The following is a 24,657-nucleotide window of genomic DNA, read 5'->3' as shown; positions in this document are numbered from 1 at the left end:
AGGGTGTGGGACCTCTGTGCACGGCTGCAGCCGCAGGGGAGGGGGCGGGTTGTAGGGAATGTCCCCTTGCTCGGCCGAGGGGCGCAGCCTCCAGGGCGGACCGTGAGCGGGTCCTGGAGGAGGTCCCGTCGGAGGTGAGTGGACGGTGGAGCTGGGTGGCCTCCTGGCCCGGGGACCGAGGGCGCGGCGTGAACAAGGCCAGCGACGGCCCCGTGGTTTTCTGGCTGTTGTCTGGGAACATGGAGCTCCGCAGAGCACAGGGGGGCCTGGCGGAGGGAATGCTGGGGCGCAGGTGTGTGCAGAGGAGAGGGGCTGGAGCCTCCTCCCCCAGGAGCAGCAGGAGCCTTTAGGAACTGGGGGGCTGTGGGGAGCCTCCTTAGCAGAATGGTGTGAGGCATCAGTGGGGAGGCCACTGCCAACATCTGGAAGGTTCCCCGAGAGCCATGACAGCAGTGGACAGGACAGCTGGCGGGAGGGCCGGGGAGGAGGGTGCAGAGGACGGGGTCCCGGGCCCCCAGGGCAGGGGAGCAGTTCCAGCGGCTGCATCCCCCCGTGGCTGGAGCAGGCCCTGTGGCGCCTTCCCCAGGACGAAGTCGGGGAGCACGCAGCTTGGTTTGTGGTCACTAACACAACGTGCTTCTCCCACGGTCACCCCGCAGCCCCAGGCCGTGCGTGAAGGAACAGGATGCCACCCCCGGCGGGCAGGGCGGGCACCTGGTCCGAGGCTGAGGGATCTCACCTCCTTTCTCCCCACTTTCCCGGCCAGTGTTCGTGAGGTTCAACTCCAGCCACGGATTCCCAGTGGAGGTGGACGCTGCCACCAGCATCTTCCAGCTCAAGGAGGAGGTTGCTAAGCGACAGGGGGTTCCAGCCGACCAGCTGCGCGTGATTTTCGCGGGGAAGGAGCTCAGGAATGACCTGGTGGTGCAGGTGAGTGGCCTGCGGGCTGGGCCGGGCCGCGGTCCCCGGCTGACATTCAGGGCCCGGATCTGATAGAATAAATGGCGCCTGGGGATTGCCTGAACTTGACTCCGCCACTTCATTAACTCTGACCTTAATTATGCAGCGAAGCAGCAAGAGGAAGGGCTGAGTGTGTGTGTGTGGCGGGGGGAAGGGAGGGGAACAGACCGTGAATAAATGTTGGCTGAGCGGGAGCAGCGGAGCCCGGTTTCCGTGTCTGTCCAATTCCTCCCTCACTTACTCCACGGGAATCCTAAGGAGGAAGGAAGGATGCGAATAAATTGCTCAGATCCGCAGCTCAGGGCTGCGCGGGAGGGATTTGTAACCCAGTGTGACCCCTGGAGGGCAGCGGTGCCCTGCGCCTGCCTGTGGGACTGACCCAGGGAGGGCACCCCAGGGCCCATGCACAGCGCGTGGGGGTGCCCCCCACCCCCAGCCAGGGCTGCCCAGAGGCTGGAGGGAAGGCACAGTGCCTCTGTGTCTAATGTCTCCAAGCCTGAGTAAGACTCGGGGAGCAGGCCCCTGACATGCTGGAGAGGGCTCCCCTGTCTTCTCTGGGGCTGCACTGCTCCCGCCCCAGGGGAGCCCCGATCCTCTGCATCCGGGGGTCACTGGGACAGTGATTTCTGTGGGAAGGAGCTGATAACTGGTCAGGGGACCAGTGAACCTGCAGTGCCTGGCCCTCTGAGCGATGCCAGCAAATAAGGTTCCGCTGGACTGAGGTGGTTCTCCGTGGAGGGTCAGGCTGCTGAGGCCCCGCAGACACCCCCTTTCTCACCCGCACACCGAGGCGCTCACAGTGGCCGCGGGGCTGCTGTCACGGAGCCTGTCCGGCACCCCATGTCCCTCCTCTGTGGACATCCCATCACTGTCTCCGGGGGTGATGTCAGCTGCTCCGCGGATGCTTTCCGAGTGGGGAACACAAAAGAGCCCTAGACATGCAGATCGCCCCACTCCCGGGCCCCCCGCGGAGGGCAGGGACCTGTTCACGGTGCACAGCCGCCGTGCGGAGCTTGTAGGCAATGGCTTTCCCTAGGAGCAGGGCGTGGCTGCGCTCCGGTGTTCTTTGTCTCAGTCAGCCACAAAGCTTTTCCCGTGCCCGCCACCTCTAAGTCCAAGAACGTCTCCTTCACAAATAAGTGATTCTGAGAGGGCTCCTTGGACCGGAATGTTTTATGTTCCCCAAAGCTTGGAGTTGGAGGTCCTATGGCAAACGTGTCAAACTCAAAGGCTGACACGGGCCAAATAAACAAGCTTTACCTTGATGTGGGTCACAAAAAAACAAAAGCTTCCATTTTCATAGAAACGAAGGTTCATTTCGATAGAGACATGCTGACTACAAAGGGCTGAAATAAGTAAGTCATTGTTAACATAAAATAATAGAACATTTTAATATCTTTTTTTGAACATTAACTTACCAGACACTGAATAACTGCACAAATTAATAAGCGTAATGCAAATAAACCTGTTTTTCTGGTTCTCCAAAAGCGAAATATTTCCTGTTGCGCACACCAAACAAGTCAGTCCAAGACTAATGACGTGGCCATCGGCTGCTAAAACATTCGCTGCTGGTATTAGTGGAGAGAAATGGTGCGCCTGCGCGTAAGGTGCGTAAGGGACATGAATGCAACACGGTTATAGTAACGTTAGCGGACGTTTCTTACGCACCGTTACATTGGCCGGGCCGCAAAAATATTCACTGTGGCCACATGCAGCCTGTGGGCCGTGAGTTTGACCTGCTTGTCCTATGTCACCTCACCTCCACCTGTGGACCCGGTGGGTTTGACCAGTGATGGCGAACCTATGACACGCGTGTCAGCACTGACATGCGTAGCCATTTCTGATGACACGTGGCCGCTGAGGCGGCCGCATGCCGAGGATGAAACATTTGCTGCTCCTGAGGATGAAACATTTGCGAAATAATGTTTTTTCCTCAAAGTGACACACTACCCGAGTTATGCTCAGTGTTTTGGCGAAGTGTGACACACCAAGCTCAGAAGGTTGCCCGTCACTGGGGTGGACCAAGGCTGCACCATCTGTGTGTCGCTGTCTGTGGATTTAGGGTCTGTATTTGACAAGCACCGGGACAGGCAGAGTCATCAGCCTCGGAGGGAGCAGGGCTCTGAGGCAAGTACCAGGCTGAGCCACAGGCTGGGCTCACCTGTCCGCGGCGCCTTCCTGTAACCAATGGCTGTGCCAGGACCGTGCCTGGCTGCCTGTGGAGGGCAGACACACGTCAGGAAGCTGTCGGGGTGGAGAGCCAGGTCTCAGCGGGAGTCACACGGGAAGACCCGCCGATGAGTGGACGCTCGAGGTCCTGGAGCCGGAGAAGGAGCGAGGTGTGCCCTGGGCGAGGGCGCTCCCTGTCCTTCCAGAACAGGAGCAGAGGCTGGGCCTCGGCAGGGAGGGGCCTGGAGCTGCCCCACAGGGTAGCGACGGCTGGGCCCCAGGGGTTCATGTGGAGAGAGCTAGAGCGAGGCAGGGCCTGGGGGGGGGGGGGTCAGCCCGCGGCGGGGGGCGGTGGGAGGGAGGCAGCCTGACCCGGCGAGGAGACGCCTGGGGCTGTCCCGCAGGCAGCGGAAGGCGGGAGCCCGGGCCACTCTGTTCACCCGGGGTCCACGTTACTGCTCACGGCGGGCTGATACGCTTTCCTGTAGAGTTCCTCTCAGCTCCAGCCGCGGGCTCAGGCCCCGTTCCGGGCGACCTGCGCAGAGGGAGAGGTCATGGTCCTGGAGCCACAGCAGTTCATTGGGGAGGACGGGAGGGGCCCGTAAAGAAGGCGTCCGCACCCCACGGACTCCTCTAGGATGTCGTAGGGAAAGAAGTCACTGGTGAAGAGCGCTGGGGAGGAGGAGGAGGAAGAGGAAGAGGAGGAGGAGGAGGAGGAAGAGGAGGAGGAGGAGGAGGAGGAGGAGGAGGAGGAGGAGGAGGAGGAGGTTGGTGGAGGCCGGGCTGCGGGGCTCAGCCTGAGAGGCGGGACTGGGTCCGAGAGGCAGGGGGGCCGGGCGGCCCTGGCAGCGGCCTGCCCTGTGGAGCAGTCTCTGGCCCTCCACGCGCGGCTGTCTCACCAGTACACGGACGTCGGCTGTGGGGAAATGCGCTTCCGTAGCCTGATGTGCTTAGAACGTGTCATGAGCATTTTCCGTGTTACAGTCTTCATTTCCAAGTGCACGGGTGATACTGCATAAGGTTATTTCATAATATAACTCAAGTATGTGGGGAGCGCCCATTTTCTCACGTTACAAATTAAGGCAAAACCGTTGTGAAGATGCACCTTACACACTCGGGAATGTGTGCGCCGGGTTTCCGTTGGCTCGCTTGTAACATAGGAATCGTACCAGTTCCTGTCCCATTGGATCGTGAGGACTAAACTGGTTAACTGCTGTACAGCTCTTAGAACAGAGTACGATATACACTGAGTGGCCAGATCACTATCATCTCTGAACGCATAATAATCTGGCCACTCAGTGTATATCCTATATAATAAAAGGCTAATATGCAAATTGTCCCCTCGACCAGGAGTTCGACCAGCAGGCAGGCTGGCCAACCGCCCATGTCCCCTCCCCTGGCCAGGCTGGCCAGACCTCACCCATGCACGAATTTTGTGCACCAGGCCTCTAGTATATATATATACACACACACTGAGTGGCCAGATTATTATGCGTTCAGAGATCATAATAATCTGGCCACTCAGTGTATAGAAAACACTAGAGCAGCAATGTACAACTTTTCCATCTCGTGGCACACATAAACTAATAACTAAAATCCTGTGGCACATCAAAAAAATTGCCAATCTGACAAAAAATAGATATAATTTAATTCATTCACATTGGACTGCGATCGTGTCGGCTGTTGTCATATTTTTGTTTGACAGTCTAAGGGGAAAGAGGCCGGGCCCTGACTAAGTGGCCGGTATTGCTTGTTTAAAACTTCTGTGGCGCACTGGGGGAAAATCATTGCACTGTATAAATTGAGCATTTATTAAAGCAGCAGCATCAGTAGGCAGTGACTTCAGGGTCTAAGAGATCACCTTAAATAACACAAGACTCATTTCAGCATGGATTCTGCAATAAATTAATGAGCTAAGGCAATGATAGGGTGTGTATTTTACTGGGGAAAATATATACATGCATATTTGTGTGTGCGTGTGCTTGTGTGTGTATAATATTTACATGTTTTAACTAAAAAGAACGCCGTGGAGTTTGTAAATAAATATTTGACCCTTACATATCCAGGTTTTACTTACGTTAAGAACAGTGGGACTAGCAAGCTCCACACGTTAAGCGCCCAGCCTGCTTTGTCTTCGGGACGGAAAGTACAGTGTCAGCCCCGGTGACTGACAGGGCGCTTAGCGTGTTAAAAAGACTACAGTTCCTCGAACAGATTTAGTAAAAGCAGAGCCTCTAGCTGCATGGCGCAGCAGTCATCGTGGTCTTACCGCTCTGAAAATGTATGTTTATAACATGGAGATCTGCATGCTCTGTGTTTATGAGAAGCAGGTCGGAAAGAGTTACACACTTTTTCCTACTTTGTAAGCAGTGGTTCTCTGTGTGTTGGTATTATTTTTCTCAGACCTACAGGCATGCAATATAAAATATTAATCTTCGACATATTGCTCACAATGGCTTGATCTTTTTTCTTTGTAAAGTGTTCTTGTTAACTCATGCAACTGAGTATTCAGGGCCCGTTCAAATAACTCCTTCCCCAATCCCCCAATTCTGACACACAGCATACCAAAAGTCCCATAAATCACCTCTACATAATTTTAATTTTCTTATTCAGAATTATACAAGGAAAATAAGGTTATAATGTAGTTGTATATACCAAAACTGATCATCTTTGAAATTAGATTAACTGTTAAAATGATAGGGACTTCAGTATTTGTATAAGATTTGGTTTGAACAGAATTCATTGTATTCATAAAAGCTGTGCTATTATTAATGTCATTAATATCAGTACAGGTTTATTAGCTAGTATATTTATTAGTCAAGACTCTCCAGAGAAAAGAACCAATTAGATATAAATTTACATAGTTATACAGTGCATGTCACTAGATAGGTAGATAGATGAATAGATAGATAGATAGATAATTGATAGATAGATGGGTGGATAGATAATATGTAGATAGATGATAGATGATAGATAGATAGATACATAGATACATAGATAAATAATAGATAATCGATAGATGGGTAGATAGATGATAGATAGATAGATAGATAGATGAATAGATAGATAATAGATAGATAGATAATAGATAGATGATAGATAGATAGATAGATAGATAGATAGATAGATAGTAGATAGATAATTAATAGATGGGTGGATAGGTGATAGATCAATAGATAGATGATAGATAAATGCATAGATAGATCGATTGATAGATAGATGATCGATAGATAGATGGGTAGATAGATGATAGATAGATAGATAGATAGATAGATAGATAGATGATAGATAGATGGGTAGATAGATGATAGATAGATCAATAGATAGATGACAGATAGATTTCTATAAGGAATTGTCTCAGGCACTCCGGGAGGCTGACAAGTCCTAAGACCTGAGTCACAGGCTGACTGACTTCCAGCCTGAGGCCGAGGCCTGACGCCAGGGCTGCTGGGCTTGAGGCCCAGGAGGAGCTGCAGCTCAGGGCGGGGAAGCCAGTGTCCTGCCTGGGGCTGTCCTGCCTCGGGAGCCACTGGGCGGGAGGAACTTCTCCTTCTTCTTCCTTCTCCTTCCGGGGAGGGTCAGCCTTCTTGCTCAGGCCTTCACTTCCTGGCTGGAGCCCCCCCGCAGCCCCCTCACCCCAATACCGGGGTCTACTGATCCAGTGTTAGCTCATCAAAACACCTCCATACTTTACATCTCGACTGACGTCTGACCAAAAGTGCGGGCCCATCCAGGCAAGTTGACATGCCAAGTTAACCGTCAGGCCAGGACATGGAGACCTTCTGTGCTTACTATGTTATAGGGAAGTTACTCTGTTTGTATTCTTTTTGTGATAGTAAGTTAGATCTACAAAAAAGGAAATAAAATATGACATAGGAATGTTTGCTTTATAAAAGGGTTCATCCAGGTGGGTGTTCATAAATTCCTTTCAACAAACGTTCAATTTTATGATGTTTCAAATGTGTAGTAGACACACTCAGAGGCCATCCTTCCATGAAGTAGGCCATTCTGCTGTCCGTGTTAAAGGTCATTCGTTTATTACCCCCATTCTCCGGAGCTTTATGAGACAGATCTGAGTCTGGAAGACCAAGGACATTTAGCCTCTAATAGCTTAGGTTGTGAATATTAAAGCAGAGTAAATGACCCTCAAAAGCCAGATTGTTTAATTGGCTGTATTTGTAGTGACATGCACCGTATATATTCCAGAATTTGAGAGTAGTGAAAACCAGCTCTCACTGACCAGCCCGTCCTGTCCAATGGAGAAAGAATTCGGGGTTTTGAAATCTCTAAGAAAACGGGCCTGTTCTTTTCAGGAACATGATAGTCTGTTTGGATCCGATAGCTAATTAACCTGCTAAGTTTGGAAACTTTAAAAGCTGCACAGGGTGCTGTGAACACCCTCTGTACTCCCTGAACCACCTCCAACGTACGTAAATGCCATTGAACCACATTTCTGAGAGCTGGTGTTTTCCTAATGACCTTCACCTTTCTTTCCCAACGTCATTACTTCCCTTTTAATATCCTTAGGCTATGTTTTTCTGACTCTAGAATTACTATATGCCAGTTATAAAAACTCAAATGGCAGGGGAAAGCTACTAGCAGGCCCCAAACTCTGTTTACATGTTCTTAATAATTCATAATGATTCTTTATATGGTGATAGGTGTATTATCAGTTATAATTTTATAATTTTCCTCTAATTCTACCAACTTGTCACATACTTTGCTGAAATCGAGTTCACGTCTGTCTGAGGAAATTAGGAAAAGCAAGCTTGCTGTTTCTGCAGCTCGAAGTGGGTCACGGTTCAGTGGTTTTGGGTTGAGAAGCTGGTAAATTGTTTGCATATAAGACTTTTATTGGCCGGCCTAGGAAGTTATGCGTTTATTTGCAAGTCTGATGGTTATATTTTATTAAGGCTGCAATTGGCAGAATATTGCTGTTCTTTTGCCGTCTTATCAGCCTTAGAACAGGACAAGCTCGGAATGTGTAATGAGGAGCTACTGCTGGGAAAAGAGCATGAACCGTGCACAGGACCCACTTAATGTTTCCACTGACAAAGGCTAAGTAAACCCCTTGGCGACTGAGAGAGGGTGGAACGGCGGGGCGTTGGGGGAGGTGCGTATACTTGCTGGGTTTTCCTCTTGTTTTCATTTTATTTCTTTTTATCGTGATCATAGATAATGTGGCCATTAAAGCTTATGATACGAAATGGGATACTTTTGAGGATGAAAAAGGGTTCTATTAATAACTATTCCAGGACATTTGACTGTGTAGGCAGTGCCCTGGGTGAACAGGTGGATGGGGGTCCCGGGCCCTGGTCACACTTAAGAATCTCACCCTTAAGAATCTCCGCCTCTTATAGGAAGTATTTCTTGATGTCTTCCCCCAAGCTTAAGACCGCATTTTGATAGCTTAAGACCACTATCTTACGAAAATTTCATAACTAAAAAAGTGGTTTCATCTTTTTAACTGGTAAAGGATATTTTGGAGATTATAATCTAATACGACAACATTTTAAACCATTTCACAGAATTCTCAGTTCCTAGAGGGTGTGTCTGCAGACCAGTCTGAGCGGCACTGGTAGGGCGGGATTCTTTCCTGCACACAGTAACGTGTTCTACTTCGGTACTGGCAAGATTTTAAGAGTCTCAAAACGTTATAAGAAAATGGGAAAAAAAAAATATGGATGTCAAAAAGTGGTCGTCTGAATTAAACTGGTGAACAAAATAGATCCAGAGACCTGGGAGCAAGGAACAGACTGGGATCTCAGAGGGAAGGCGGGGAGGGTGGGTGGCGAAGGCCTTGGGGGGCGGAGAGGTGAGGGGGCTAGAAGGGGTCAATAGGGGGAAAGGGGGGAACATATGTAATACTTTCAACAATAAAGATTTGAAAAAAGAAAAGAAAGAAATGTAAAAAAGAAGGTTCTCTGGCAGAAATTGCGCTTTTGTGAGGCGCCAGGCCATGGAGGGAGTGAGGCTTGCAGACTTTGCCTGTGGAAGGGGGTGTGGTGAGCTGTGGATGCACAAGAAGTACCTGTAAGGCCACGGGAGCAGCACTGACCCCGGATGCTGCGAGGCTGGCGGGCCTGGCTGGTGTGCCCACTGCAGGCGGGAAGGCGGGGTGCACCGGCACAGCCACCCTGGAGGGAGTACGACCGTTTCCTGGAGAAACTGAACGTGAGCTCACCGCACGGCGCAGTAGTCAGCCTCCCGGTTATTCATCCCCGAGGAACAGAGACTTCGGGTCACGCAGAAACCGGCACCTAAAGCTGACCGCTGCTTCCCTCGCCTTGGCCCTGCAGTGTGAGTGACGGGCAAACCGTGGCACACCCACAGTTTATGCAACGGGGAAGGAGCTGTGGGTACACTGGGCTGGATGGATTTCAGTGCATTGTGCCAAGCGAAGAAAAGCCAATCCCAGGTCCTATACTGAGTACATCCCTATTTATCATACTAGAGGTCCGGTGCACGAAATTTGTGCACAGGGTTCTCCTCAGCCCAGCCTGCCCCCTCTCCAATCTGGGACCCCTTGGGGGATGTCCGACTGCTGGTTTAGGCACGATCCCACAGGATCTCACAATCCGGGATCACTGGCTCCTAACTGCTCACCTGCCTGCCTGCCTGATCACCCCTAACTGCCCCCCCCCCCCCCACCGCTGGCCTGGTTGCCGCCAACTGCCCCCCTCCCACCAGCCTGGTTGCCCTTCACTGCCCCCCTCTGCCGACCTGGTCGCCCCTCACTGCCCTCACTGCCCCCTCTGCCTGCCTGGTCACCCCTAACTGCCCCCACGCGGGCCTGGTCGCCCCCACTGCCCCCCTGCCTGCCTGGTCACCCCTAACTGCCCCTGCCGACCTGGTCGCCCCTCACTGTCACCCCTCACTGTCCCCCTGCCTGCCTGATCACCCCTAACTGCCCCCGCAGCCGGCCTGGTTGCCCCATGCAGCCTGTTCGGTCATCTGTTTGTTTTTTTCTGTTGCGACAGTCACTCAGGCTTTTATATATATATAGATTCTTGAGATGGCAAGACGATGGAATGGAGGAGAGATGAGCGGTTAGTAGGTGATAAGGGGGGAGGGGTGCAAGGGAGTAGGAGGAGGAAGAGTGTGTGGCGGCTGAGGACAGGAGGGGGACCCCCGTGGGGACAGGTGTTCTGTGTCTCACGCCAGCCCTGGCAGTGCAGCTGTGATGTCGTCCTATAGCTCTGTCACTGCTGGGGGAACTGGGACAGGGCGCCTGGATCTCTCTGTGTTATTTCTTACAGCTACATGGGAACCTATAAGCACCTTGAGATAAAGTTCAATCTTAGAAAGTTCTGTTCTCTTTCACAGAGGCATAGAAATTATCTTCCCCTAGAAAATAAACAAGTTTGCCATTTGTACCTACTTTAAAGGGACAGAATGTATTAATACATGATTTTTAACACGAGAGATTAGAACATGATTTAACTGATTCTCAGGGACATTTAAAGACGAATTCACGTAGTGTAAGACCAATGAAACTTTGAGGAGTATGATGTTTCTTGAATTCTTAAACAGAATTATTAGCCCCTTAGAAGTCTGAGAGACACAATCACATTTGTTTTCCAAGCCTTTGCCAAGTAGTCCAAGTAAACAAGAGTAAACAGCTCTCGACCACTGTGCACTGCGGTTGCAGATGTTTTCACAATTGATCTGAGAGCCATGCCCTGGATTTCAGGAAATAAGCGAGCCCCTCATGTGGGCGTCGTGGTTGGAAAGCGTGGAGAACACACGCACTTAAAAACCGTTCCCCCTCCCGGTTTCAGACATTGGATAAAGGGAGGAATTTAGGGATGGCCTGGTTTCATCTGTAAACTAAATTTATTTAAAATTCTTTTACTCTGGAATACCAGATAGAAAGAGGCTGGATTAAATTAGAGCACAGAATGCTCATGATGTTTTGTTTGTATATAAAGAAGAATTCTGCAAATGACAGAACCGACGGCCCATATGTTTTACTGAAAGTTTATTTGCGCTGACGGAAGACAAGAGGAGGCCGGGCTCAGGCCAGGGTGCCCAGAGGACAGCCTTGCGATGGCTCCTGTGCCTGAGGGTGGGCTGTGGCCCTGGGACCTCAAACCCCTCAGGGAGCGCGAAGGCGGTTTCCCCAAGGGGCTGACATGCTAATGACGCCGCCTGCTGCCTCCCTCACGGAGGTGGGTGTGGGCGCCCCTCGTTCCTCCGGAGAACTGGCTCTTCTGTCACAGCTCAGGGGTGCGCAGCCTCAGAGCCCGGATCCACGGTGACCGCCGCACGGCGCAGGCTCCCCTGGGCAGACCCGATGAATCGGTGCCTGGCTGTCACCTGGGTCAGCCAGGGGGTCTGGCTTACTTACCTCTTGGCGCAATGCTGTTTTCCATAGAAAGGACGTGCTGGCCCCCGTGGGCCCTGGGACTCAGGCGGCGTCTGGAGGATCGGATCGCCGTGGATAAACGCAGGCTCGAGGGAGAGGAGCGAGATTCTCTCAGCCCCTCGGGGCCGGAGGCACACGGTCTGGGGGTCCCTGTGACAGGCTCACGGCCCTCAGCTGTCCCGCTGGCCCTGAGTGCGCTCCTGTTCCGGCGCAGACAGCGTGGGAGACGGGGGGACCGATCCCCGGATCTGAACACAGGGTGCGTGTTATGAGGGTTGATAGGGCAGAGCCTGTGTCAGGAAGCCCGAGCGAGGAGAGACCCGCACTGTGACACTTCATTCCTGCCACCGCCGTCCTCGTTTCAAACGTTCTGCTTTCTCAGGTATTGGACTCACGTCCCGTCATCCAGCTGGCCTGGTTTTGTGTGAGATTTCAGGTAACGCAGCCTTCATCCTTAGCGAGGGTTAGGAAACACGGGTTGGTGTTTATACCGTCCACCGCGAAGCTTGGAAACGTAAGATTGCTCACCCAGATTCTACCTTCTCCTTCTTCCCGCTCACCAAGTGATTGTAGCCAGCCTGAGATTATTGTCAGAGAGCAATGATTTTGTGTAAAGAAATGCTTTAACGCTTAAAACTCACTTATGACTGATAAATAATGAGGGTATGTATTTCATTCATTTCCTATTTGTGGGTGGGCTCGAGTCACAGCTCTCGTTAATTAATAGATTCACAATGGTAAATGTTTACTCTGCTATCTTTTCTCTTCTTCTGGTCTGAAGTGAATAGGAGATAAAGTAAAATGTGTCATAGAACTAATTTACTTTAGCTATAACTTCGCTGATGCCCATAAGACAGAGAAAACAAACTCAGTGGGACAGGGAGAGTTTTAGGTCCTGGTCCTAATGGTGTAGCAGCAGCGGTTTGATGAAATGAAAACAACACTGGATGAGTGGGCGAGGCCACACTCGCCATTTGAGGCGGAGGCTGTGCCAGGAGCACTCTGGCTGTGAGCTCTTGGCTTCTGGTTGATGTCAGCAGTTGCTCTGCTATGGGACACTGGAGGGTTTTGTGAAAATTGTCCTAGCCTTCACGAATGTGCCTTCACACCGACAAGCAACATTCATCCGGAATTGCAGTTCCTGGGAAGAAAATTATAAATGCTGTGGGTTGCATTTCTGCGCTGGGTTTTATTTGGGTTTTACTCTGCGCTGGGTTTTATTTTGCCACTGAATGCTTCCTCTCCTCTTGTCGGGTCTGGTCACTGGCGCTTGGAGATGTGGCTCGTGTGTGGCTGGTTGTGTAGACTAATTAGGACATGACGCTCTGCCTCTTCCATTAATAACGTGTTCTGACATCGGAGGGAGCGGGGAGGCTCTGAGGACCTGCGGAGGCCTGTGTTGGGGTGGATCGCAGACTTCACTTCAAATGCGGGGCTTTGAAATCTCGGTACAGGTTTTGCCCCGGATGTTTTCTGCTCATTTTTACCTCCTTGGAGTTTCAAAGGGGGTTGGATCTGCGCGTTTGCATTCATTTTATACATAATTCATCAAAGCATTGCTCTGCAGGGAGAGGAAATAAACACGAAAGCTTCTCTGAGACATGTCTAGGCTGATTTAAAACTTGGGCACCGAGGCCTCCAGAACCTGCCAAAGTTGGTGCCACCAGCTTCCCGCGCCCGTTGCCCTCACGCTCTCCTCATTTCCAGCAACACGAGGGGCGCGTTGTTCTCACAGGAGCCCACGTGCCTTTATACTCACGTTCATGGTCATGTCATGTCCAACGCACCTATTGCCAGAGCTGACGGAGAAGTGAAAACTCGGAGAAGGTCACGTTAAAGGTGGAATCGTTAGGAAGTCTTTCCAGTGAGCAGCTGTAATGACGTGGATGTAAGTCCCTCCATGTCAGACTTCCTGGGTCGGGCAAGTCACTTAAAGTCTCCATCTTCATTTTTCTCCACTATACATTACGATAGTAAGAGCGCCCCTATTTTTATAGGGTTATTTTGTTTATTAAGTGAAATGATGCCTACAAAGACTGACACGTAGGCAAACTTGAAACTTTTATTTATTTGATGAGTAATTCACAAAAGAAAAGAAAACCCTTTTATTTCTGATGTGCAGTAGATTCATCCTGAAATGTGTTATGTTTTCAAAGGGAACACGTTTAGCCCAGGCCCAGGCCCTGTGCCGCACTCAGGTGTGACCTCAGAATGGCGCTGCCTGGCGGGCCTCAGCAGCCTGCCTTTCCTGCAGTGTGCTCACTGTACCTGAACACCCCGCTTCACTCCGGAGCCATGTCACAGGGGAGCTACTGTCCAAACTCTTCAACCAGGGGCGCCCGGTAGCTGCGACCGCTCCTGTGTCTGTGAGTCCCTCAGTGCGCACTGGAGCAGGGAGGTCAGGAGGCAACGCACCACCACCACCCATTCATCGGTGGCCTCTGCGATCCATCCGAGGAGGAAACACCAAGTCACATCATCTAGCACTTCTCCGTCCATTTCTATTTAGTGGTGTGGTTCTGGCCTTGCTGCTTAAATTGGTTTATTTTTGTGTTCATATCTGTTTTAAGTTCTTTAAAAGGAAAAGGTTGATTTTTTACATGTCACTTCATATATTGCTTATGTCATATACTGTTATATATAATTGTCGAATTCACCTCTATATTTTATCTTCAGTTCCTTTTCATTATTTAGACGAGTATATATAATCCTATATAATAATAGACAAATATGCAAATTGACCATACCTCTGACACATCCACAAGCCACGCCCACAAGTCACGCCCACCATCCAATCAGAGCGAGTATGCAAATTAACCCAAACCAAGATGGCCACAGCCACAGAGAGCAAGGTTTCCTAGGTAACAGAGGAAGCCAAGCTTTCTGCCAGCCGTTGCAGGCCTAAACCTCCACTCAAGCTACAAAGTTTCAATTATAGAAGGTAAACAAATTCAAACAAATGGAGGCAGAATGGAGCTTGAGAGAGCAGGCCAGGGTTGCTGCTGGCAACAGGGGAAGCAAAGCTTTCCACACACCCTGGCCGGGCCCACCCACTTAAGGCAACAAAGTTTCAATTATAACCCCAACATAAATGGATTCGGGCCTCGGAGGGAGCCCCAGGCTTGGCTCTGCTCCAGGCTACAAAGTTTCAATTGTAGAAGGAAAATAAATCTCAGATACCAGGGCCTCCGCTTGCATTGCCAGGGGGCGTGGCCGGCCTGCAAACCACCACAGGCCCCTCACTCAGGCTGACCCACGCCCCAAGGGTACCCCACCCTGGTCAGGGACACCCTTCAGGGCAAACCAGCTGTCCTGCCCCCATGTGGACACAGGATGGCCACCACAAGATGGCCAGCAGGAGAGGGCAGTTGGGAGGCACCCGGCCTGCAAGGGAGGGCAGTTGAGAGGGACCAAGCCTGCAAGGGAGGGCAGTTGGAGGTGATCAACCCTGCAGGAGAGGGCAGTTAGGGGTGACCAGGCCGGTAGAGGAGGGAAGTTGGGGGCAAACAGGATGGCAGCAGAGTGGTTATGGGGTGATCAGGCTGGCAGGCAGAAGCAGTTAGGGGCAATCAGGAAGGCAGGCAGGCAAGCAGTTGGGAGCCAGCAGTCCTGGATTGTGAAAGGGATTTCCGACTGTGAAAGGGATGTCCCAGGGATCGGGCCTAAACGGGCAGTCGGACATCCCTTGAGGGGTCCCAGATTGGAGAGGGTACAGGCTGGGCTGAGGGACAACCCCTCTCCGTGCACGAATTTCGTGCACCGGGCCTCTAATTATATATAAAATTATATATTAGTTATTCAATCCTATTCACTGATAGTAAACAATTTTATAAATAGTGTTCCATTTTATTTAATCAATGGGTCTATGGGCTATTAAAGCACAAAATTAGTTATAATAAAGGTGAAATTCCTTTCTTTTTTAATCTTCACCTGGGGATATGTTTTTACTGCTTTTTAGAGAGAGAGGAAAGGAGAGACAGAGGGAGGGAGAGAAACATTGATGTGAAAGAAACATCTATCATTGCCTCCCACATGCTCTCTGACCAGGAATCGAACCCACAACCTAGCTTTGTGCCTTGATCAGGAACCAAACCCACAACGTTTTGGTGAACAGGACGACACTCCAACCAGCTGAGCCACCCAGCAGGGCAAGGAGGAACTCTTTCTATGACAGATTTCAATTTATACAAAAGGTCTTTGAAAATTTAAAAAGAGAGTCTGAACACAGAGTAGACTAATAAAATGGATATCACTTCTTGAAAATAGCAAGACAGTGGCTAATTATTCCTAAGGCTTGGCTTGACCAGAAAACATACCTATAGATTTTGTATTATGATTTTGAAAAGTCCAATACATTTGTTAATAGTCTCTTAGGGTTTGTTATTTGACTCGGTATTTTCTTCTTGTTCATTTATTGAATTTATTGGGGTGACGCTGTTGACCCGGTATTTTCAATTCCTGCCTCAGGGGGAAGAATGTTGCGATAGACGAGGCTCCTACTCAGAAGTATTGGATTATTTTTATTTCTGTATTATTTTGTTTTTATTTGGTGGTTTTTGTTTTTTTACCTAAGAGGGTGATGGGGGAGCTATATCAGACCACTTCTTTGACGGAATGAGTTTCATCTATAAATCCTGTTTTCCTAAATCAGATAAAAGTAAATGTAAAATGACTAAACACAAGGGATTGGCAGCTGGCTGTGTCCCAGCCTAGCCCCTCATTACACTTGTTTATGCATCTCCAGTCCCCACCCCAGCCCCACAGTCTCCTCAGTCACCCCCCTCCACCAGGGTCACCCCCCTCCACCAGGGTCGCCCCCCTCCACCAGGGTCGCCCCCCTCCACCAGGCAGCCTTCTCCGCTCATCGGCCTCTCTGATTGGGTTACAGACCCCGCTGTGCTGGTAACCTTGGTATCTCCTAGTGAAAAGGTCTGGTTTAGATTTGGAGTTTCTGGGGTGTAAATCCCCCCAGTCTTTTTCTTTAAAAAAAATGTATTTTTATTGATTTCAGAGAGGAAGGGAGAGGAATAGAGAGATAGAAACATCTATCGAGCCCGCAACCCCGGCATGTGCCCGTGACCGGGAATCAAACCCTGACCTCCTGGTTCACAGGTTGACACTCAACCACTGAGCCACGCGCGCCGGGCCCGGGTCTTTGTCAAGGTGCTGATGCGCTAACACTGAACGCAGCGCTGGGAGGTGTTCACAGGTTGGTTGAGCACAACACAGGGTTCCTCATCTGGTCTCTTGGCCCCTCCTCCTTCGGGTTTGCTCTGCCCTTTGAACCCTACGGAACCTGTGGCACAAAGCCTTTCCCGTGTGCGAAGACAGCCGACATGCCCTTAGGCCCGTCCTCCTCCTGCCCTAGATCCCCGTCTCCCCTGCGTCTCCGGACACACTCCATCGGGCCGTGTTGACGGGTGAGGAGCGCCCTGCCTCTGGGACGGGCCTGGCCCTGCTGGGATTCCTGCCCTGGCGACTGTGCCACAGTGAGGGCCCAGCCTCTGTCTGAGGGTCAACGCCGTGGCCTACGTGGTGCACAGTCCACGGGAACCCTCGCCCTCCTCCACCAGGTCTGTCGTTAAGCCGGGTTCCTCATTCTGCATTTATACACCGACTTTTAAAATCCACTCACTTAGCATGCTTTTATTGAAAACCCATCATATGCCGTGAACAGGATGGGGACCCGGCTCCCGACCGTGTACAGGCAGGTGGCAAATGTGTAGACAGCTGAAGCGCTCCGTCAGCTTCGGGGTTATTGTTATTTTAGCTCAGCCATCGTGAATAGCGCTGCCAGGCACATTTGTGTACCAGTTTGTGTGTGAACCAGATTCTTCTCTCTCTCGGGAATACACCGAGGGGGAGGGTGGCCGGGTCCTGTGGCGCCAGGTGGGTAACGTGTGGGGAGCTGCCAGGCTGCTTGGCAAATGCCTGTCGGTGTTTGTGCTGACGTTTTCATGTCACCAACAAGATGCCAGGGCACCGGGCAAGCCCCCCTGAGGGGGACGGCTGTGAAGCGTGACCGCACTTCCGTGCCAGGGCGTGCGCGCTGCTCTCTACAGGGGACACCCGCAGACGGTTCGTAAGCTGAGCCGGAGACGAAAGCTGTACACAGAAAGGGCGGAAGTGCTGTTAGAGAATCATTGCTCTGTTGCCTCCTGCACACCCCACACTGGGGATCGAGCCTGCAACCCGGGCCTGTGCCCTGACCAGGAACCCACCCTGCTTCGTGGATTGACACTCAGCCACTGAGCCACACCAGCCACTCCGCGTCCTTTTAAACAATAATTTCTTTGGGTGGCTATCAGGTTGGCTCATTGATGTGTACTATGAAGCTGTTTGTTATTCAATGTACAGGAGCTACAGGTAGCACGTGTTTACTCAGATCAGCGTTTTGGAGGGAGATGGTGAAGCCGAGTTGCTTTGCAGAAAGGAACATATTATCCCCAACCTGGTCTGAGCAAGTAGGCAAATTATTAAGAATAAGACGAGAAAGAAAGGGTTAAGTAGCTTGAGAATATAGCAAATAAACTTTACCTAAAGGAAAAGTCTGGAAACTGAAATTTTGGAGAATTTGATTAATGCACAGCCCACACACGACACGGAAAAAATGCCCCTGCTTGGCAGCAGGCTTAATTGGATTCATCCAAATGCTTACGAGTGAGTCACAGCGACTCTGCTGCGGGGAGGCATTTAGCTGTGAAAGGGGAGGGACGCAGAGCCTCAGACACAGCTTCCACCTCAGCCGCTAAACTAACCGCCTCCTGGCGCAGGCCTCGGGCAGAGCAGGCAATGAACCGCCCTCCCCCTCAGCAAAGCGCAGGCGCCTTCCCAGCGCCGCCGCTCTGCCAAGGTCATCTTCAGTGCCACTGGGTCAGGGGAGGGGCGGACCCGGGGGAATTAAACGGGGGAAACGGATACTCTGAGTGAGGATTTAAAATGCACAAGTTAAGAAACTAGACTAGGATGTGCAAGCCAGCGCTCACCCTCCATGGTGCCGTCTGTGTTCGCGCACCGGCGTCCGTGCGGACCGGGCCGGGCATCAGCACCGACGCCACGCGCCAGGCGGGTGCTGTCTGCTGGGGGATGCCGGGCGTCAGAAGCCCTCGGGGATCTGGAGGCACACGATCCACGTAAAGGCGGTAACATTGTTAAACCTTTAGAACTCGGGGCCACCAGACAATAGGATTCGGTGCTTCTCTGTCTCTCAAGGGGAAAGGATTCATCCAACGATGAGGCGTTTTAAGAATGCTCACTAGATAGGTGGATGGATAGATAGATGATAGATAGATAGATAGATAGATAGATAGATAGATAGACAGACAATAGATAATCTTTACACTTTCTCTTCTGAATATTTCATTCTGTCTTATTCCTTAAGAGAACATTATTTTAGAACTTGAATCTAATCTTTATGATAATCATAGCGTTTTTGCCCTAACAGCGGCTCAAACCTGCCTGACCTGACCTGTCACCAAACAGAGCCTGATGTGAGACCAGTGGTCGCGCTTCTGAAGTTGTGGGTCTGTCTTATGGAGCAACAAGCTCGGCCCATGGTCCGAAGCCACCAGCACGCTGCCTGTCTCTGACTCTCAGGCTCAGCGAGTCCCCAGCCTGAGGGCCCAGCACGCCCCCCCCCCACCCCCCCCCAACACCCCCACCCCCCCGCCTCTGCCTCTGCCTCTGCCTCTCCCGGGCCGAACAGTCTCTGAGCCAACTCTGGGCAAAATGAAGCTGTTTCCGTCAGCGCTGCCCCCGGCCCACCCCTTTCGGCAGAGCACACCGAAAGGGTGTCTTGAATGGAAATGTTAATATTTGAACTTAATTCACGAGTTGAACACCAGCCGGGGGGAAAGCAATAACGATGGATGAAGCCACAGGATGGGATTTAGGCCGCAGACTTTGGAACGAATTGGAAGGAGAAACCCAAACAGTGAAAGATGGTATGCCGTGTGCCGCCTTGCGTTCCTGTCATGTGGTCAGTGGTACCTGCAGACCAATTAGATGCTGAGACAACTTATTAACTCGGTCTGCTCTCGTCCCCGCGGCGTGTTGCAAACCCTTCACGAATCTCATTTGTCTCCTTCCCCCCAAAGCTAGATAGCGCCCATGTGCGGACTTTTCATAACTCACCGCCGGTGGCTCCATAAATCATTCGCTCCTGCGAAGTGTGTGTCCTGCTCGCGAGCTGACACGCTTCTTCATTTGTCCTCACGCCAGATACCAAGGACTAAACAGTGACAAATAAGACACGCTACGCAGAAAGAATTTTCAGAATTTGTTAGCCAATTTTGTAGCCATGACATGTTGAAATATTTCTTTTGACAAGAACTATAGACCAGACAAGTTTTACCTATTTTTTGAGTACTACAATCCCCAAATGTGCATATTTTGGAAAAATGTGCGTAAGACATGGAACATTCTAGATTTATTTCCCATATTATCATGGAGTCCGATTCACAATATATTCAGAATATGCCACCAGCAATCAATTATTAAACTCTGGTTAAGAAACTGCCAGTCCCTTGCCCCCTCAAAGACCTATAAAATGTTCTAATCCAAAATAAGTTCGCTTTTTTTTCCTAAACGTCTGTGAGTTTGTACATCCACCTGCGCCCGTGTGACACAGGTGTGCAGCTCCGTCTCCCGCCCAGTCCCTGTGTCACCGACGTGTGAGCCCCCCTGCCCGGTTCCCTCCTGGCTGGGACACATCACACAGAGGCGCTGCGATGCAGTGTGACGTTCGGCCTTGGGAGCGGGCTCTCTCGGGTACCAGCTCCTGGAAGCTCCTGGGACTTACCAGGTCCCGGGGCAGGTGGAGGGGGAGGCTCCTGGGATTGCCTTAGTTCCAGACATTCAAGACCCAGGGGTGGCCCCGCCGCTCGATTCCGTGGGAAGGGGGACAGTGAGTGAGCCGCTGCTCCCCCCGCCCCCGGCCCCCCTGCTCCTGTGCTGGCCGTCCCAGTGTCCACTGAACTGTCATGCAAGCAGACCCATGTTCACCCCGAGGCGGGTGGCACGCCACTCCCGGTGCCCCAGGCCCCTCCTGCCCGCCTGGCTCATTGTGGCCACCGCCCCGGTGCCCGGGGGCGGGGCGGGCGGGACCAGTGGGGGGGCGGCGGGGCGGGGGTGTGCAGCCCGCTTTGGGGAGCCCCGCTCAGACCAGACCGCCTCTCGCTTCCAGCCTGGCCTTATTGTTCCAGCACCTGACATTGATTTTAATCGCGGTTAATCAGCTGTAGCGGGGGCTGTGGTGTGATTGGCGGAAGGCTGAGCTTACTCCTCTGCTTTTAACAAAATTAAGGCCTCTCTTCGCCAGCAACTCCCTTTCTATCCTTGTTTCCTCCAGTCAGAATATGTCACTCACCTGTGAACAAAGCACGGTCTAATTCTCTTCCCAGGAAATTGCTCTCTCAATAGTCAAGGTCCCGTGTAATTTAGAGCAAAGGAAACTGTGGCCTAAACGAGTATCGGGATCAACAGACTCGAGCTGCCCCGTCGGGAAGCGTTTCTGTGGCGCTCAGGGCCTTTGGGCGGGGCGGGCCGGGCTGGCGGTGGGCGGCGAGGGGCTGGGAGCAGGCAGCGAGGGGCTGGGAGTGGGCAGCGAGGGGCTGGGAGCGGGCAGCGAGGGGCTGGGAGTGGGCAGCGAGGGGGTGGGAGCGGGCAGCGAGGGGCTGGGAGTGGGCAGCGAGGGGCTGGGAGTGGGCAGCGAGGGGCTGGGAGCGGGCAGCGAGGGGCTGGGAGTGGGCAGCGAGGGGCTGGGGTGGCAGCGAGGGGCTGGGGGTGGGCAGCGAGGGGCTGGGAGTGGGCAGCGAGGGGGTGGGAGTGGGCAGTGAGGGGCTGGGAGTGGGCAGCGAGGGGATGGGAGTGGGCAGCGAGGGGGTGGGAGTGGGCAGTGAGGGGCTGGGAGTGGGCAGCGAGGGGGTGGGAGCGGGCAGCGAGGGGCGGGGGGTGGGCAGCGAGGGGCTGGGGGTGGGTGGCGAGGGGCTGGGGGAAGCGGGCGGCGGTCCTTGCACTAAGCTCAGTTGGCATCGTTGGAGAGACTTAGCCGCCTCCTAATAATTCTCATTAATGGAGGCGATAGGGGATTTTTTTAGTGTCATTGTATTTAAAGTAAAAAATTCTGAGCCATGATGGCATGTATTTTCTTCTTGATTGTGTATTTTTGATTGCCAATTTTTTACGATTTTCCTGCAGGTGCTACTTAAGCGGTAGCGCTATTTGAAGTGGATTATTAAATAGTAACGTTATGTTCCAGCTTCTATAGTTTCTCACACGCTGCACAGTTGACAACTGTCATCTCAGACAGCGTTGCCGTCCTGGAGGGAGGAGGGGAAGCTGGCAGCTGGTACAGGATGGTGAGCTTAATTAAAACCCCGTTTCCCGCCTCCGGAGTCCAGAGCCCGCCTGCTGGTGACGACCCGCCATCGGTGCCAGGTCCGCACACGCCGCTCGGTTCACCTCGCTTTCCTGACCAGCTGGCCGTGCCCTTCAAGCAGGATTCAGCCGGGCCGGTAGCACAGTGGTTAGCGTGGCCCCATACCCCGAGGCTGCAGGTTTGGTCCCCCGTCAGGGCACATACAGGAATCAACCATGGGGTGCGTGAGAAAGTGGACAAATCAAACACCCTCTCTTCCTCCCTTCTTCTCTCTCCCAAAATTAATAAATAAAGTTTTGAGAAGTAAAGATTCATACTTGTTTGGAAACATTTCTAAGCACTGGGCACATGTTTCTTAATTGTCATTTGATTTTTATGTTCTGAAACATCCCTGAGAGGTTAACCTTTTACAAACAAATTTCTCAATATTTCTCTTCAAGTGGAGAATTTTAATTTAAAATAATGCATGCTTCCGAGTAAACCATTATGCGCACAACCGCCCAGGGCTATCTGAATATGTTTCATTTTCCTGTGACTCTGTATCTAAAGCCCACATGTGAGCTGCACCAGAACCCTTCTGTCCGGCTCTGCTCCATCCCACCGTGAGCCGCGCCAGGGCATTGTTTTCCCTCTCATTCGCCCTCCTCCTCGTCTCCCTCCTCCTGAGCCCTACATTCTGCTGAGAGGGGCAGGGCTCAGGCGCCCCCAAACTCTATGCTCTCAGCTCTGCAGGCCCACAGCGCGGCCTGGAGTTCGTGGGGAGTGTGCTCTGAAATGGAATTGCAAAGGGGCGTGATGAGCAGAGGACCTTTTAAATGTCAGCCTCAGCCCCCTCTGCTCTCCTTTCTTCACTCTTACTCAGGGCGCTCCTCGGAGGCGGCTTTCAGACACGAAGAAAGACAAACAGATGGGGGTTCCAGCAGAGGATGGGCGGCCACAGCCCGGGCTTTCCATCAGGAACCCAACCGGAGCCTGGCCTGTGCGGCTCAGTGGTTGAGCATCGACCCATGAACCACCAGGAGGTCACGGTTCGATTCCCAGTCAGGGCACATGCAGGGGTTGCAGGCTCGATCCCCAGTAGGCGGTGTGCAGGAGGCAGCCGGTCAATGATGTTTCCGTCTCTCTCTCCCTCTCCCTTCCTCTCTGAAATCAATAAAAACATTTTTTTTAAAGACGCCCAGTAGGAAAGGGCACCTTCCCCCTTCCGCAGAGCGGGGAGGACACTGCTGACGGCGGCAGGGGGGGTGGGGGGAGGGGTGGTGCGCTTTCCATGTCCTCAGTACCGGCAGCGGGTTGCAGCTTGTTGGTGCTTCCAGTCCTCTGTGTCTCTTTCCGAGGCAGCCGTGCAAAGCCTGCTGAGGGAGTGGGACTGAGGCCCTGCCCGCAAATGGGGGGACTCCCGGGGCCATGTGGTCCCCGCAACTGATCTCCAACTGGAAAGGAAAGGAAAAACAGAAGAGAACAGCACAGCACAGAAGGAGACTTTCTTCTCTGCAAGTCCTCTCTGCAGAAGCAGAGGACACAGCGGGAGGGATGTAGCACCCCCCACACACCCAGCACGCACACACACACACAGCACCCCCCCCCACACACCCAGCACCCCCCACACACACACCCAGCACGCACACACACACCCAGCACCCCCCCCACACACCCAGCACCCCCCCCACACACACCCAGCACACACACACCCAGCACATGCACACACACCCAGCACACACACACACCCAGCACACACACACACCCAGCACGCACACACACCCAGCACGCACACACACACCCAGCACATGCACACACACCCAGCACCCCCCACACACACACCCAGCACGCACACACACCCAGCACGCACACACACCCAGCACACGCACACCCAGCACACGCACACACACCCAGCACACGCACACACACCCAGCACATGCACACACACCCAGCACACGCACACACACCCAGCACGCACACACCCAGCACACGCACACACACCCAGCACACGCACACACACCCAGCACATGCACACACACCCAGCACATGCACACACACCCAGCACGCACACACACCCAGCACACACACACCCAGCACATGCACACACACCCAGCATGCACACACACCCAGCACACGCACACACACCCAGCACATGCACACACACCCAGCACATACACACACACCCAGCACATACACACACACCCAGCACATGCACACACACCCAGCACACGCACACACACCCAGCACATGCACACACACCCAGCACACGCACACACACCCAGCACACACACACACCCAGCACATGCACACACACCCAGCACACACACACACACACACACACAGCACATGCACGCACACACACCCAGCACACGCACACACACCCAGCACATGCACACACACCCAGCACGCACCCGGCCTCTAAAGGGAGAGCTGGGAGGAGCCTCCTGAGGCAGCGTCCAGATGGCGCAGCTCATCTGCCATCTTGCTTCCCCCCATGTTCTTTGTCAGCCCCGCTGAGCCCATGCAGGCGGCCCCAGGGGAGCTGTCCTCACCGGGAAGACAAACCGGCTGGTCTCATTCCTCCCCGTGAAGCAGCGCGGAGGCGGGTCCGGAGAGAAGGAAGTGCCAGGCGGTTCTGGGAGGCCCACGGGGCTGCACCTGGAAAAGAAGTTGGTTTCACTCGCTTGGCATCGGCTTTAGATTCCTCTCTGAGGGCTGCTTGCCGTCGGGGTGGAGACACTCAGTTGCTGTAAGTTTCCTTCTTCGTAGGTAGTTTAAGCGCCACATATCTTATGCTGTTATG

The 24,657-nt window shown here is 52.5% G+C and overlaps 1 protein-coding gene across 3 annotated transcripts in view; it reads left to right on the top strand.

Moving 5' to 3' along the window:
- PRKN (parkin RBR E3 ubiquitin protein ligase) overlaps positions 1-24,657 on the top strand; it is a 534,126-nt gene that overhangs the window by 156,373 nt on the left and 353,096 nt on the right. For all 3 annotated transcript variants that reach the window (XM_054722613.1, XM_054722614.1, XM_028132921.2), the window contains exon 2: positions 767-930. In XM_054722613.1, the coding sequence (XP_054578588.1) occupies positions 767-930 (164 nt within the window). The remainder of the gene's footprint in view (positions 1-766; positions 931-24,657) is intronic.

The sequence above is a fragment of the Eptesicus fuscus genome, chromosome 10, assembly GCF_027574615.1.
Source record: "Eptesicus fuscus isolate TK198812 chromosome 10, DD_ASM_mEF_20220401, whole genome shotgun sequence".
In the NCBI taxonomy this organism is placed as follows: Eukaryota; Metazoa; Chordata; class Mammalia; order Chiroptera; family Vespertilionidae; genus Eptesicus; species Eptesicus fuscus.
This window is presented reverse-complemented; position numbering and strand designations above follow the sequence as displayed.